Source organism: Eublepharis macularius, chromosome 3 (assembly GCF_028583425.1).
Source record: "Eublepharis macularius isolate TG4126 chromosome 3, MPM_Emac_v1.0, whole genome shotgun sequence".
Lineage (NCBI taxonomy): Eukaryota > Metazoa > Chordata > Lepidosauria > Squamata > Eublepharidae > Eublepharis > Eublepharis macularius.
Window position 1 is genome coordinate 161,149,262 of NC_072792.1, and position 16,322 is coordinate 161,165,583.

Below are 16,322 nucleotides of genomic sequence, written 5' to 3' on the forward strand. Positions count from 1 at the left end.
AAGAAACAATGTTTCTTCAGAAAGTTTCCTATGACAGTTTATGCTAGAGAAGCTCACTTGCTGACCTTGGACCAGTCACTCTCTCAGCCTAACCTACCCCATAGCATTGTTGTGAGGGTAAAATGGAGTGGGGGGAAATGTTGTAAGCCACTTCAGGTCCATAGTGCAGAGAACACTAGGGTAAAAATCAATCAATCAATCAAAAGGATAAAATAAAAATGTCCTCAGTCCTTCTCCGCTATGGGTTGGCCCCTCTTGAATGGCCTCATGGTGGTGTTTAGGCGGGCTCCCATGCTGGCCCATTTAAAAGGCCTTTGGATGGGTGATCTTTAAGTCACTATATAGTAGAAGTGAAAGTCCTATATATTTTTATTTGGTGGCTATTTATGCTTGTTTTTCACTATTGTAGTGTCCATTTTTGTAAGCCAAGACATTTTATAAACCACCATTGATGAGGAGCTAGTTGTATTCTAATACATGTCAACAGGCAACTGCTCTGTTTAACTTGGCAATATCATAACTTAAGCAATGCCCTCAGGCCCACAGACTGGAAATGCTCAGTCTACGTTCCAATCCCCCCCAAAAGGGGATGCCAAGGAGTGCAGCAACTATCGGACAATCGCGTTAATTTCCTATGCAAGCAAAGTGCTGCTCAAAATTATACCGCAAAGACTCTTCCCATATATGGAACAAGGAATGCCAGTTGTTCAAACTGGATTCAGAAAAGGAAGAGGCACCAGAGATCACACTGCAAATTTACGATGGCTAATGGAATATACCAGGGAATTTCAGAAGAAAATCAGCCTGTTTTTTATAGATTACAGCAAAGCGTTTGACTGTGTGGATCATGAAAAGCTATGGAGAGTCTTAAAAGAAAGGGGAATGCCACAACATCTGATTGTTTTGATGTGCAACCTGTACTCTGGACAAGAGGCTACTGTCAGAACAGAATATGTGGAAACAGAATGGTTTCCAATTGGCAAGGGTGTCCGACAAGGATGCATATTATCTCCCTACCTGTTCAACCTCTGTGCAGAGTATATCATAAGGAAAGCTAGATTAGATCTAGAAGAAGGTGGAGTGAAAATTGGTGGGAGGAACATTAACAATTTGAGAAATGCAGATGACACCACATTACTAGCAGAAAATAGTGAAGGCTTGAAACGACTACTGATGAAGGTTAAAGGAGAAAGCGCCAAAGCAGGATTACAACTGAACACCAAGAAGACAAAAGTAATGGCTACCGAGGAATGACATAATTTTAAAGTTGACAATGAGGAAATTGAAATTGTTCAAGATTTTCTGTTCCTTGACTCAATCATCAACCAACAGGGAGGCTGCAATGAAGAAATCAGAAGAAGATTAAGACTCAGAAAAGCAGCTGTGAGGGAGCTAGATAAGATCCTTAAAGATGTCTCTCCGGGAACCAAAATCAAGATAATCCAGACTATGGTATTCTCCACCGCCATGTATGGATGTGAAAGTTGGACGGTAAAGAAAGCAGACAGAAAGAAAATTGACTCATTTGAAATGTGGTACTGGAGGAGAGTTTTTCGGATACTATGGACAGCCAAAATGACAAATAAGTGGGTACTAGATCAAATCAAGCTTGAATTCTCCTTAGAAGCTAAAATGACAAGACTAAAGCTATCGTACATTGGTCACATCATGAGAAGACAAGATTCTCTGGAAAAGTCAATAATGCTAGGAAAAGTGGAAGGCAGCAGGAAAAGAGGAAGACCTAAAACAAGATGGCTTGACTCAATAAAAGAAGCCACGTCCTCCAGTTTGCAGGATCTGAGCAAGTCTGTTAAAGATAGAACGTTTTGGAGATCTTTCCTTCATAGGGTCGCCATAAGTTGGAGACAACTTGACGGCATATAACACACACACACAAGAAATGCCCTGTTAGATCAAATTAGTGGACCATCTAGTTGGGCATCCTGTTTTACATTGTGGCCAAGCAGTATATCTGGAAGACCAGTAAACAAGGCTTAGGGCCTTCCCCAGTGGTGCCTTTTAGCAGGGGCATTCTGAGGTATTAATTTCAAGAGTGACTCTTGCTTTCATGCTTCTCCCACTCAAAGGCCTATCCTTTGCTGTTTGCTGCCCTTATAGTGTAGTAGGTATAAGGCCACCTCAGTTAAATAACAATGACAAATGGCATGTGTCAAATGGTGCCCTTGACTGTTATATAATTACCCAGGTGGAGCAGTGTTTTCTGCCTGCTGTTCATGTCTGATCAGAAGTGCGTGTGCACGTGTTAAAATTCAGGCCAGGCTTCTGAAATTCTCTACATTTTAGGGATTTGTCCTTGCACATTCTTATAACCTTTTAGTCAAGCTGACCTCTTGCCCTCTCATTGGTGTTAATAGCGCTGGCACGTCGGGAGAACATGTTGGGAGAGAACGGGAAAGTGACCTGTTGCTTGAGGAGTCACCAGGGTAATGCGTTATTCATAGACTGATGCCGAATACGGAGCGAAGGTGGGAGATGGGGAGGGAGAACTTTCCGGCAGAACCATCCTTTTGCTTTGTTTGAAAGCTTCCATTCCAAAAACTCCATGGGATTTGCCTTCAGCCCCTTTCTGCCCTTTTCTCCCTTTGTCTCAGTTCAGCTTCCCCTTGTCTATCTCCTCCAGGGAATTCCTTGTGGAAAGCTCCCCGTTGGGTAAAGCAGCAAGTGATAACTGCCAGAAGGAGACTGTAAAAAGTCGCTGACCCTTGGGAAGTCAGTAGTTGTCCGAGGGGCCTGCATTATATAGCAAACATGGCTCGGAGGAACCCTAGCTGCCATTCCTGTGCTGCAAAGCAGCAGAGCAGTTCCATTTAATTAATCAATCTACTAGTAAATTAAATATTTGTGTCCTGCATTTCAGCCAAAATGGGCATCCAAAGCAGTTTGCAGGATTCATACAAAGTACAGTTAAAATTCAGTGCAAATGTTTGCCTGGGAAGGGATTCTCTGCTGAGATGTCTCTTGGCACAATGGCAGGCTGTCTGGCTGTTTCTTGCCCCCTCCTTGATGGCATCCCCCCATTTGCAAGAAAGAGGAAGGACACAAGGGGGTGTTTAACACTTTTTGCCTTTATTGCTCTCCCTCACTGAAACCATGTGCTTTTCCTCTGCTTGAACTTTCTGTGCCCTGGGGTTTGCTACACTGAAAGGGGGCTGGGATGGATATACATAGGGGAAGAAAAAGGTAAAATGCTGTTGCTGAGGCTCCTGGGTAAATTGCTTCTCCAACCCCATACTAGGCCAAAAAGGATGTAACCACACCAAAGATCCTTGATTAGGCTGTTCAGTGGTTTGCACAAAGCTAGTAAGTCGTGCCTGGAAACAGCTAGCAAGATGGTGGAAGGGTTGGTGGATGAGGGAATTCAACCATTTTTTGCTGTGTCTTTTCCATGATTTAAAACGCCCTTCCAAAGCCAGAGGGGAAAAGATACCTGTACTCATCTTTTTCTTTGGATACATTTCATTGCACCTTTGAAGGGGGTGTCTGTAAATCAGTTTCTGATCAACATGGTGTCCTTGGTGCCTACAAGGTCTCTCTCTCAGTGTGTTTCTAACCAACATTTGCCTCTTTGACAAAGCATCTTCCCCAAAGCAGAGAATCTGTGCTGACTTTTCTCCACCTCATTGGAGCAGGAGGTGTTTCAAAAGAAATTCAGCTTGGGTCTGTAGGAAGCACCCATTCAGAAACAGCTGCTTTCATTGTAGGTTTTCCCTTCTTAATATTTTGTCTCCATGGCAGCCATTTTGTGGCAATGCCCACTGCTTGTGCTCAAAATCCCAAAAGTGCCCACAGGTTCATCAAGATCAAGGACCCCTGTTTTAAATCATGGAAAGGGCATAGGAGGAAAGTTTTTAACACTCTCTCACCCTTCCCTGATCTTGAAATCAGCTGCCTGGGGGGCGAGGCTAACTCACTTTTAAAAACCTAATCATAGACCTTTCACACTTTGTCTGGTTTTGGACCTCTGCTTTGTAGTGGACAAGTGGTGGTTAATGTTCACTGGCCTACTATTGACAGCAAACATTTTCAATAACATTTCCACGAAATATCCCCAGTGATCTTAATATAGTCAATGTGACCTGCTCTGGTACAATAGATAACATTTTCTTTCCTTCCAAACTATGAGAACAGCCTACCGGATCTGACCAATGCTCCGTCTAAAAACCCACATTCTGGTTTCTGTGGAGAAGAGCTAAATACTTCAATTAACTTCTATTTTCTACTTCCCGTTTTTTAGGTATTTATTTAATAAAATTTCATGTCACCCTAGAGCTCAGGACAATGTACATCATTCTCACCTTCTCCTCCATTTATCCTCAGAACAGCCCTGTGAGGCAGGTTAGACTGAGAGCATGTGACAGGCTCATGGCCATCTAGCAAGCTTCCATGGTAGAGTAGAGATTTGAATTTGGTTCTCCCACATCTTAGTCTTGCAGTCTAACCTTTATGCTCAGTGGGCCATCTTCAGCTAGTCCATGGGTTACCCATAGGAGGACTTTTCCTTTTGCTTGTGGGTGCCAAAATTTACACAGGAGTCATTGGTGAAGGACTTTGGTAACTCTTTTGGAGTAAGTATATAATGTCTATTGGAAATCCCTCTTCATTTTATTTATCATATTCAAAGGATGTCAAAAATGGTCAAGGCAGGACTTCCCTCTGCAGGAACCATGCTGATTGTTTTTCAAGAAGGCTTGTTCTTCTGTATGTTCAATAACTTTGATTATCTTAGATAACGTTTATTTTGCTGTTCGACACTGATTATTTTTTGTTCCTTTCTAGTTACAGGGATGCTGAAAAGAACTTCCACAATATCTCTAACCGATGCTCCTATGCAGACAACTCTGGCAATGATGAAACTGAAGACGTCTCAGGAATTCTCCAGTGTACAGCAAATATACTTGGTACTGTGTACTATTGTACTATTTTTATTATGTGAACAGGGCCTTTTGAGGTTCCCGTCCACTATACTTTATCTCCAGACTTCAGTTTGTCATCAGCACCATTAATATGCAATAGTGGTTGTTCCATGTATAGAAGAATGGCTTGATGCAACATCTGGAGTTCTTCTGGTCCAGCATTCTGTTTCCACCATGGCTACTCAGATGCTCCCTAACAATTCACATCCAGGACACTGATAGCAACCATCCCTTTTTGTCATTCCACTGCATCAGGAATTCAACACTGATATATTGGCTCCATTGATATAATATAGTTTGCTAGTACCCAGAGGCCACAATCCAAAGCTCTGCTGGGCTCTGCTGAATAGGCATAGAGCGCCCCTCCAAAGGGACACTTTACCTCTGAGCATTACCTCTGATACATGTGGTGCATTACCTTGCAAAGTACACACGGGCCCTTCCATAGGCTTTGGAGACTCTACATGAGCTCTGCAGCTGCTAGATCGGGGCTCAGAAGGGGATACTGCTTCCTTGTTTGTAGGCCACAGAATAATGGATGAGTCTCCTGCAGTGCAATCCTATGCAGAGTTACTCCAGGCTAAGGCCATTGAAATCAGTGGTCTTAGACTGGTGTAACTCTTCATAGGATTGCACTTACTTCTACTTTTACTGCATTTTTAAGGACTCGCATGCAAAATAACTCCGTGCTGCTTTCCCCTCCCCAACATAAAACTCGGGAATATCTTCCCTTTGTGATGTCCTTTATTCTGATGGATTGAGCCTTGGCTTTTGGATCTATTCCTAAATGCAACCCTCTTCCTTTTTCCTGCCACACACCCTTCTTGTCTTTCTTACCCTTTGGAGTATTTCTCTGTTAAATTCACCCCCTTGTTTTTCTGCTCCCTCTCGTTTTCCTCTACTCATGGTCTCCACCCTGTACCTCAGCCCTCCTGCCCCACCCACCAGCAGGTCCTTTTCTTCAGCTGTCTATCTAGATGCAATGATTCTCCTGTAAATAGAGATAAATTTTCTTTACCTGAATTGGTTTAGTTGCCAGTTTCCCCACTGTTACTCCCATGGCTATCTGAGTATGTGCAAAACTTCCCACCCAGATGGCTCCCAAGAAGCGAACCAGAAATACCGCCAATGTGCAAGCCCCGTTTAAAGGCTTTCTAAAGGAGAAGATTCCAATTAATTGTGTTCTGAATTTCCGTTCATTTCTCTAGGGCTTGTCTGGATGACTTTACTAGTTACTTATTAAGTGCCTTTCCAGGAAATTGCAGGCAGCTAGAACATTTTCCGTGTTGCTTCACAGTTCTCACACTTCAACTTGGTAGTGTGTCGAAAACTGTGGGGAAATTCTCACTGTTTGCAAACATCATGGAGTCCCTTTGCCTGCTGCCTCTTAAGTATGCTTTTTAAAAAAGCAATGAGACCGAGGAACCCCCCCCCCCAGTCATATATTGTAAGGGTAGTTGAAGTTTTCTATAATCAACACGTCACTGGATCATATTTGGTCATTTTTTTACTAGGAATAGAATGTTACCAGAGTGGTCATTTTTGACATTTGTTGGAGAAGATTAACTGGACACTGGGTTGAGTCCAGAGCAGTGTTTCACAAGGTGGAAGGATTACCATCTGCACAGCATGACCGTTTTGCCCCCTAGATATTTCTACCCTCCCCCGGTCCTCCAGGAATAGCATTTCAGGGGGCATTTCTAGCTGCAGTGGAAGGAGGAGGGGAGGAGAGAAAGTCACTCTCTGACTCTCTGAAAGTCACTCACTTCCACCTGTGGAAATTCTGCACTGGATCCAAATCTGCATGTTGGGATTACCTGAAGATTGGATTTATGGAACTCTGTCTCCCCAGCTGGCAGTGGGAAGCCACTTCTTGGTGCAGTTTCTGGGTCACTCACAACCCGTGGCCCAGACAAACCACTCTTAGCAAATCATGAGCCAGCTTTGTGAAAGTATGCGCATGCTCGCTCTTTCTCCTTCCTTCTCTGAAGTCATTCCCCCCTCCCTTCATAGCATCAACTGTGATTTCATGTAATTGATTCTGTCCATTTCCTCCTCTATAGTTCCCCCTTCTCTTTTTCTACTGTTTTAGATTATTTCACCTTGCCTTGGTCTACACATACAGAAGAATGAGAGGGTAGGGTCCTGAGATGGAGTGAGCTGCACCCATTCAGATTGTAGGAGTGTGTGGGTCGGATTCAGCAGTGAATGCGCAGAAGGCTCGGACGTTCACAGATCTTCCCTGCCACCCCTCCCCCTCCTCCCAGCGGTCCTTTCTGATACCGGGAAAGTTTATTCCCACGATCCCACAGCTCCAGCAGCTCCACAGCTGCAGTGAGGAGAGGGAAGGGGCAAGTTGTCCATCGGCAGAGCTACACGCCCCCCCCCTCACTGCAGCACACTGACCCACATGGCATCCTTCCACATGGGCTTCGCAATCCTGGGAATCAACTTTCCTGTGGTCAGAAGGGACTGGGTAAGAGGGGGAAGTGGGGAAGGTCTACTCATGCAAGGGTTGTGGTTTGCTGGATCCAAGCCTGTGTCACACTTTTGAATGCCCTCCCACAGTTAAAAAAAAAACTCTCTGCAAAACAAGAGTACGACAGTGAGAAAGCTTTTGCTCAAGCCACTCTCTGCCTTGCTAGTTTTTACGTGGAGTGAGCTGTTTATTTTATTTATTTAGGAAAGAATTAAAGATGTGATCTCCCCACCCCACCTCTTCTCCTCATTCTACTTGTTATTTGAAGTGTCTGTGATACACTTCCTTTTGTTGTGTATGGAGATGAGGCTCTGCTTTCCTTTCTGACCTCCCTGGTATTTTCCCCTTGCATCCCCCCCTTCCACTTTAACACCATCACCAACAATAACCTGCCCTATGTATCCCTGGAGGCATTTCTTCCTCTTCTTTCCCCACTGCAGTGGTTGTTTAAGGGGAAATGGATGATTGGAAAAGGCACCTAAAACAGCAACAGCAATAAACAAACCATGGACTTGCGTTAACTGTGTGATGGCACAAACACTGCCCTCCTGTAAACCAGAGATTGCGACTATAGTCTGGTGAGATTTAAGACAATAGTTCCAATAGATTCCGGTTTACTTTAACCATGTGCTCAGAGTTGCCAACCGGCCTGGTGAAAATTTTCCTTTCAGTAGAGGCTTATGGTGGAGAGTGCTCTCAAGTCATAGCTGACTTATGGCAACCCCTGGTGGGTTTTTCATGGCAAGAGACTAACAGAAGTGGTTTGCCATTGCCTGCCTCTGCAACCCTGGCCTTCGTTGGAGGTCTCCCATCTAATTACTAACCAAGGCCAACCCTGCTTAGCTTCAGAGATCTGACGAGATCAGGCTTCCTTGGGCTGTCCAGGTCAGGGCCAGTAGAGGCGTAATGGAATATTATGTGCCAGGTGATGTTGTTCACCTCCAAGCCATGAAAAGCTTCATGTGTCCATTTCCAGATATTAAGCCTCTATCAAAGGGCCAGGGCATTTTTTCCAGGCCTGTGGCAACCCTACAACAGAGATTGTTTGTGACAGAGAGAGACTGAGGGATGCCCTGAAAACAGGATAGGTTGGTTCTTCCCCTTATCCGCCACACCTCTGACAATAACATGTGGCTGCTGTGATTTCTTGTTTGGGTGTAGGCACTTTTGAACTTCATGGCCTTTGCTTCTGATTAAACATTCATAGGATTAGTCTACCCTCCTGCAATCGTAGACAAATAGACTTAAGTAAATTTAATTGGGATCAATAGGGTTGGCTTCAGAATAAGTGGGCTGTGTAACTCTCGGTTGCTGCTGCAGTGCTTGCTGTGGTTCTTCACGTTCTGCTGATCTGTGAGCAGCTAGGCTTAGAGAGACTCTGAAGTCTTTGTCAGCTACTGAGCAGATTGTTGACTGAAGAACTTCATGAAGTCATCAACGCTGTAAGCAACATGCATTACTTGGAAAACTGCCTTGTGATTTTAATCTTTCTCCATCTCTCCTTGCAAGCAAATAAATAATCTTTTTCTGCCCTCCCATTTTAGCCCTTCCCTGTTTTTCATGCCTCAGGGCATAAAACTTTTTAATTACAGTCTTCTCCCAAGTTCAGAAGACTGTGAGCCATCCAGATTGTACACTATTCCCTGCAGCTCTGCTGGGATTTTATTGATATCACAAGGGCTCCTGAATATTTATATTATTCAAGTATCTTAATTCATGCCCTTAGGAAATAAAATATTCCGATAGAAAAGTGGCTTTTTCTGTGGTGGTTTTTCTTCCTGGTGTAGCTAATTCATGTTGCATTTCATTTAATAAGATGCTGCAGAAAATTTCTGATTGCTTTTGTAAGAGTTTTCCTGCTGCTTGGCTGCTTGGAAACCACAGCTCCTGAGTCTGTGTGAGGGGTTCTTCAGCTGGGGTCAGTGAATGGCCAGATGTAACTCTGTCAAGTACCACCACCTAAACTATGCAGCAGTGTCAAATTTTTCAGGCCTACATGTGTATGCCAGCAAACCTCCTCACTTTCCAGGTTTGCAGTTGCCCAAGGCAGGTGTGACCAGTGCCTAACATGAAAGAAACAGAATTGGAGATGCCCTGTTCATCTGTATCGGGTTTCTCAACCCCTTGTTCAGCCTCTGGGCCCTTCTGGAATTCTGAGAATGGGTAGTAGGCACTACAACAAAATGGCTGCCATAGCAAGCATGGCTAACTACAAAATGCACGTCTTGGGTTGTTCTGAATACTTTCTATTCCTCTGAAGTGGAGAAAAGCCAACAGGCTCATTGATGCTTTATTGAAAGAGCAAATGCGTGAAACTTAATTAAACTGCTTAAGAGGAGTCTTTCTTTACCTTCATTAGTGGTTGGTATAAAATTATAGGACCGTTTCAGGTCTGTCTTATATGCCCAGTGTGGGTCATGGTCTTTAGTGTAGGGGTCAGCAACATGACATCCCTATACCATCCACTATCCCCACCCCCACACACCAGGAATTCTTCCTAGCTCCCAAGTAGCTGATTTAGATGTGAGAGATATTAGTGAAGGAAGTAAGATCTGTGGTAACAAGACTTGCCAGTAGATTATTTTGTGGGGCAGAGGTAGGGAATTTGATATGACTACCACCCCTGGTTCCATTCATAGATCCTCCTAGTTGCTGGTTATGTCCTAGAGCTGTGTCCCTCAGTAGGTGACCCCATATTAATCTTAACCATACTTGTCTTGCTGCAAGTTTGCCTCTTAACGTTCTCAAGCCTTGGTGCTAATCAACAGTGATAACCTACTAACATATGCCTGTCCATTGCTGTGTAGGCTTGAAGTTTGAAGAACTGCAAGAGAAATTTGGGGCGGAATTCTTCAACATCTGCTTTGATGAGAACGAGCGAGTCCTCCGTGCGGTGGGTGGCACCTTACAAGATTTCTTTAATGGCTTCGATGCCTTGCAGGAACACATCAGGACTTCTTTTGGAAAGCAGGCCACTTCAGAATCCCCTTCTTTCCTATGCAAAGAGCTCCCTGAAGGTAACCTTATGCTCCACTACTTCCACCCACATCAGATTGTTGGTTTTGCCATGATGGGCATGGTCAAGGCAGCAGCCAGGAAGATCTACCAACTGGAAGTTGAAGTGGAACAGATTGCCAACGATGAACTCTGTTCTGAGGACTCCAACCCAGGCAACTGCAGCTGCCTCACCTTTATTATCAAAGAGCGCGAGAAAGCAAATATCACAAAAGCGCTTCCTCTGGGGACTTCCCAGTCTCCTGCAGACTTGAGGATAAGCATCAGTACGTTCTGCAGAGCTTTCCCCTTCCATCTGATGTTCGATCCCAGCATGCTGGTGCTGCAGCTGGGGGAAGGTCTTAGGAAGCAACTCAAGTGTGACACTCACAAGGCATTGAAGTTCCAGGACTGCTTCGAGATAGTTTCTCCAAAGATTGGTGCCACCTTTGAACGAGTCCTTCTGAGACTGTCCACACCCTTTGTGATCCGGACCAAGCTTGAAATGTCTGCCTTTGAAAATAAAGATAAGGTAAGAATATGATTTTAGACTGTAATGGGTAAATTAGTGGACTTGGGGAGTCTGCTATCAAATGTAACAATTTATCAGTGACATTTAAGGGAAATATACAAGCTAATTTGCACATATCTGGACAACTCTGAACAGGATGCTAGTAGGCATGGGTTTTGTGACTTTTGCCTAAATACTTGTGGTTTCAGGTTATGTTTCATTTGAGCATGCATGACTTCTAGTTCTGTCTACATGAGATGCCACCAAATTTCTCCCAGAAATTTGATTTGGAGGTTTCTAGTCCAGCAAAACTCCTGAATAATTTTGTGGGATGTCAAATGTTATGATTAGACGAAATATGTCAGAGGGGTTTTTTACATTCCTCTTTGGGATAACTTGGCCGTTTTCACACTACTAACCTGCTTCCATAATGTTGTGAAACGTTGCACAAAAAACACGGAGGATAGCGTCTTCTCATGAGAGTTTTGTGCAATGTCGCGTAAAACTCTCGCAAGAAGACGCTATCTTCCACGTTTTTTGCGCAACATTTTGCAACGTTACGGAAGCAGGTTAGTAGTGTGAAAACGGCCCTTGTTCAAGTTGTATTTTAGGGATCCATTCACCAGCCCTGGATATCCCGTCTGGTGTCAGGAACTGGTGACAGAACAGATGGTGCAACAGGCAAAGCTGAGAAGACCTGGAACTAAAATTGGGACCAAATTCTGTTTCAACCAAAAACCTTTTCAAGACAAATTTAGAGGTTCCTGTTCAGGAAGAACCTCTAAGGTATTTTGAAGGATAGTTTTAGAGCGATTTCCATGGAAGTTTCACCTATGATTGTCTAAACTCTGAAAAATCATAGGAAAAATATATTTTCCTATATGAGGGCAGAAGTAACTGTTTGGTTGACTGTGCAATTTATAACTTTGGGATTCATCTCTCAAGTTTGATTTGATTTTCTAAAGAAAATAAATGATTTTTATCAATAATACTGATTTTTCTAAACTGTCAGTGGCTTCTATGCCACACATACAGAAAGCTGTCTACAGGGATCACAGAAGTGAGTGAGCTTAGGAAGCAGCCTTGAATGTTTCTGATTGATTCTACGGTTAGTCGTCCTACTCAAGGCAGTCTACCAATATGTTGGGTTGAACTGAGGGCCAAGCTACACATGACGAATGACACTTGAACAGCAAGTGTATTTCTCCCTGTTCACTTGCCCTCCACTCAATCCACTTGCCGTTCAAGTGTCATTCGTCATGTGTAGCTTGGCCCTGAGTCAGTCCACCAAAGTGCCCATTGAGAGGCACATTTGGCTCTTGTATGTAGTGTTTGCAACACAACAACAAAAGAGGAAACTTATGCAACTCTGTATTTCAGCACTTTGGAATGATTACCCAAATTTGCAGTGCTAAGGAGTAGGATTAGTGTAGCATAATGCTTAAGAGAATGAGCTGTGATCTGAGAGGTCTCTGGTTCAAATCTCTCCACTGCCACAAATTCATTAGAGACTCTTAGGAAATCCTCTTTCTGTTAGCCCCACCATACATAATATGGTGGGGATGATGATAATACTGGCCTATCTTACAGGGCTGTTGTATGGATTCAAACAAGATAATGTATGTGAAACACTTTGGCCAAAATGCTTCACGCTATGGTTTTCTTGGAGAGCACATATTTTAATTTGGGTTTTTGCCTTATAGTTAATGATATCATTTTTGGTTTCTGTTTAAAGTGTCTGTCCCCACCCCCAAACCCTTTTAAAATCCTTTTCTCTGTCAGCACCTACTTCCAAACCATCTTAATCTTGGGTCGGTGGCACATCTAGACTTTCCACTTCCTGTAAGCTCAAACACTGTGATTTTCCACAAATCATATGGAAGCTTGGCTCTGCTTTCTTCATTCAGTAGGATAACAGAGCAGGAATAAAGAATACGATAAAGGTTGCAGACATTTCTTGTCCACTGAAAAAAACCCTTTGCCTATCTTGATGGTCCTAGTTAGCTTTATGGAAGAGGCCGATTTTCAGTAAGGAGTAGAGGTCAGTGGGTCACTCACTGACTGGATTGTAGCAAGTACTTGTCACAGTTACTTCTCTCCTCACCCATACCCTGGTCTTTGGGTGTTTGACTAGTCCCATATGGTGGAACCCTGAGGGCCAGATTTGTCCCTGAAAGCTCCAGTTGCAGATCTTCACTGTGTATATTTATTTTGAGGAGTGTTGTTTCCTTTTCTACCCTTTCCCAGGCATTTTGGCCATTCATAAATAATGTACTAGGAACTGATTTTTTTCCAGCAATGAAGGACACATCTTTTTTTCTTGATTTCACTCAAGAGGCCTGGTGTATCAGTGTTTATTTTTGTGTACTGTGAAACCAGAAGGCCTGACTCTAACCAAGTAATTTAGAATCCATCACACGCAGCCTTGAATTGTTTTCTGTCCTTCTTTCATTCCCCTTAAAATTCAAGCGGAGTGGCCTGAAAGTCATTGTACCATGAGGGGCATCTGTCAGATATTATCTCGAAAAGTTCTAATTCTTGCTGCATTTGCTCTGTCAATGTAAAAAGCTGATGCTAAACTTCTATTGGTGCCTGTAATCTTGCCGAAAAATCACAGAATCCAATTTGGGGCGTCTTCCTCTTTCTTTTGCAAATACTCCTCATGTTGCCTTGTCAAAACATATTTAGGCTCTGATGATCTCTAAAATGAATTACGTTGGCTAATTTGACAGCTGCCAGTGGCTGTGAGTGGGAAATGCGAAACTGTAGATGACATGGCTTTAAAAAGGCAAAAAAACCAAAACAAAACCCAAAACCCAACTCCAAACTGATGGGCACGCTCTAATGGCTGTGCCTCAGTGGACTTTAATGACGCCTTTGATAACCACGTAACATTTTTAATTAACTTTCTATATTATATCTGTGGATATTGTTAAACAGGGGCATGCCATGTTTGGAATGTTTTGCGAAGAGAAGCAGATGTAGAACTTTCAGTAGATCAGAAGGTTCTAAATGGTTGATTTGCTTACTGTTTTCCATTCTATCCAAGGAAGGCATGGTTCACTATTCAACATGTTAAGCAATCAGCTATTGTTCTCTGTTGGGAACATATTGTTGTTCATGATGCTGGACTATTGCACAGAAGTCCAGAACAGTGTATGTGTTCTGCATCCTGTACAATTGGGTTAACTGAGTAACATCTTGTACAACGTCATTAGTAATTTTTTCTTGTTTGTTATCAGTGGGTCCATGGCAAGCACCCAGAAATCTGCACGTATAAGCAGCAACAGCAGTAGTAGAGTGTGTTGCAAATGGCCAAAATCTGTTGCAATCTTAGACTGAAAAGCAAAATATAAAATGCAAGTGCTAACAGAGAACAATAATAAGAGCTGTGGTAAAAACAGTAAAGGAATAGAGTTAAAAATTCCAAACCCTGTAAGTGCAGTAAAAATAACAGCAAATGAAACGTCAGGCATAACTTTAGCATGGATATGCTTGGCAGCCAATGCTACAAAGATACCATGAGATGTGGGTTTTCTGGAAAAATTATCCAATGTTATGGATGGAGCATGATCTAATTTGGCAGAGTTACTTTTGTGTGTGTGGGTAAAGTGCCGTCAAGTTGCAGCTGATTTATGTTAACCCCTCAAGGGGTTTTCAAGGCAAGAGACCAACAGAGATGGTTTGCCATTGCTTGCTGCTTCATAACAACCCTGGTTATTCTTTGTAGTTTTCCATCCATGTACCAACCAGTAGGGTTTCCAGAGTTAGGAAATTCCTGGAGATTTGGGGGTGGAGATTGGGTAGGGTAGGGTTGGGAAGAGAGGGAACTTCAGCAGTGCATAATGCCATATAGTCCATCCTCCAGCGCAGCCATTTTCTCCAGGGGAACGGATCTCTGTGGCCTGGAGATGAGCTGTAATTTTGGAAGATCTCCAGCCACCATCTGGAGGTTAGCAACCCTAAAAACAGTGTAGACCCTACTTAGCTTCTAAGAGCTGATGAGACTGGGCTAGACTTAGCCATCCAGGTCAGGGAATTGTATTTAGTAAACACATTTTAAAAGTACCCAACAGTAATTTTATTTCTGAATAGCTGCAAATACTTGAACAGAGAAGATTGATTAGGAAAAGAAAATATCTCGATTTATTTTTAAAGACAGTACAATGTTACATGGCTTAACTTTAAGAGGGAAAAAACTAAAGGTGCTGAAAAATATTGAGACACTAATTTTAGTGCTCTCAAAGAACTGTGTGTGATGTGTTGTGAATGTGCACACTGAGCTATATCAACAGAACTGCTCAGTGCAGATCCCTGGGGCACCTGGTCACTAGCATTACTTGTCAGTACAATATCCATTCTACCTTGTGAGGGGGACTGTTACCCTGCCCTTCCACCAAGATGCTCAAGCAAGCATAGGTGGTCCCCCCCCCATTTTATTCTGATGAATCTTGTCTTTCCATGTTGCCCTACATAGCAGACAACCTCCTGCCCTCACCTACTAAGCAGCAGGAGAAAAGGGAAGGAGGGTGATGTAGTGGATGTGACACTCTAGGGATCTCCCCTCTCTCTGTTGCCTTTACCATGGAGATCAGAGGGAATTATAGAGAATCACCAATGCAGTAACATCGCTTCCATTAAGTGGCATTGTTGCATCAGTGAACTTTATTTGTGTGGTTGGGCAGATTGTGCGTATCCTGATACATGCTTTAGATATATTTAATTACTGTTGCCATACATACTTCCACCATAATGGATAATGATAATTTTGGGTTGCCAGGTCCCCCAGGGCTTAAACTGGGAGGCAGGGGGAGTCATGGGGGGCACCGAGAGAACCTACTTCGTATGTGCTCTGGATCACTTCCACATTGCTGGTTGACCTTGGGCCAGTCACACACACTCAGCCTAATCTACCCCACAGGGTGATCATGAAGGGAAAATGCAGGAGTATCGTGCAATGTTTGTTGCCTTGAGTTTCTTGAAGGAAAGTCAGGATAAAAATGTACTAAATAAATACTTTATAGTTGCATGAAGCAGGGCAGAATGACTCAGCTCAATCTGTTTAAGACGATAACCTGGTAACTTGTTCCAGTAGTTCTAAATTAAGTCAACCAGAATCAGTGAAAACATGGATTAATATGAGATTGGAAACGCCTCAAAATCAGTCTGTTGCAAATGCAGGTTCTTTGCTATCAGCAGCATGAACTTCTGCTTCTGCATCTGACAAAGAGAGCTGTGGTTCTTGAAAGCTTATGCTACAATAAAGTTGGTTAGTCTTAAAGGTACTACTGGACTCTTTACTATTTTATGAACTTCTACAAGTCTCTTTTTCCCTTTCTGTGCCAGTGCTGTAAATTATGCCACTGCATAACTGATATACTTCTCCTGAGATGACAGCACTGAA

General features: G+C 43.1%; 1 protein-coding gene across 1 annotated transcript in view; it reads left to right on the plus strand.

The window, feature by feature from the left end:
• The window catches only part of GUCY1A2 (guanylate cyclase 1 soluble subunit alpha 2), a 205,403-nt gene that overhangs the window by 25,700 nt on the left and 163,381 nt on the right, over window positions 1-16,322 (plus strand). The window contains exons 3-4 of the mRNA XM_054974281.1: window positions 4,798-4,919; window positions 10,221-10,939. Coding sequence (XP_054830256.1) covers window positions 4,798-4,919; window positions 10,221-10,939 — 841 coding nt within the window. The remainder of the gene's footprint in view (window positions 1-4,797; window positions 4,920-10,220; window positions 10,940-16,322) is intronic.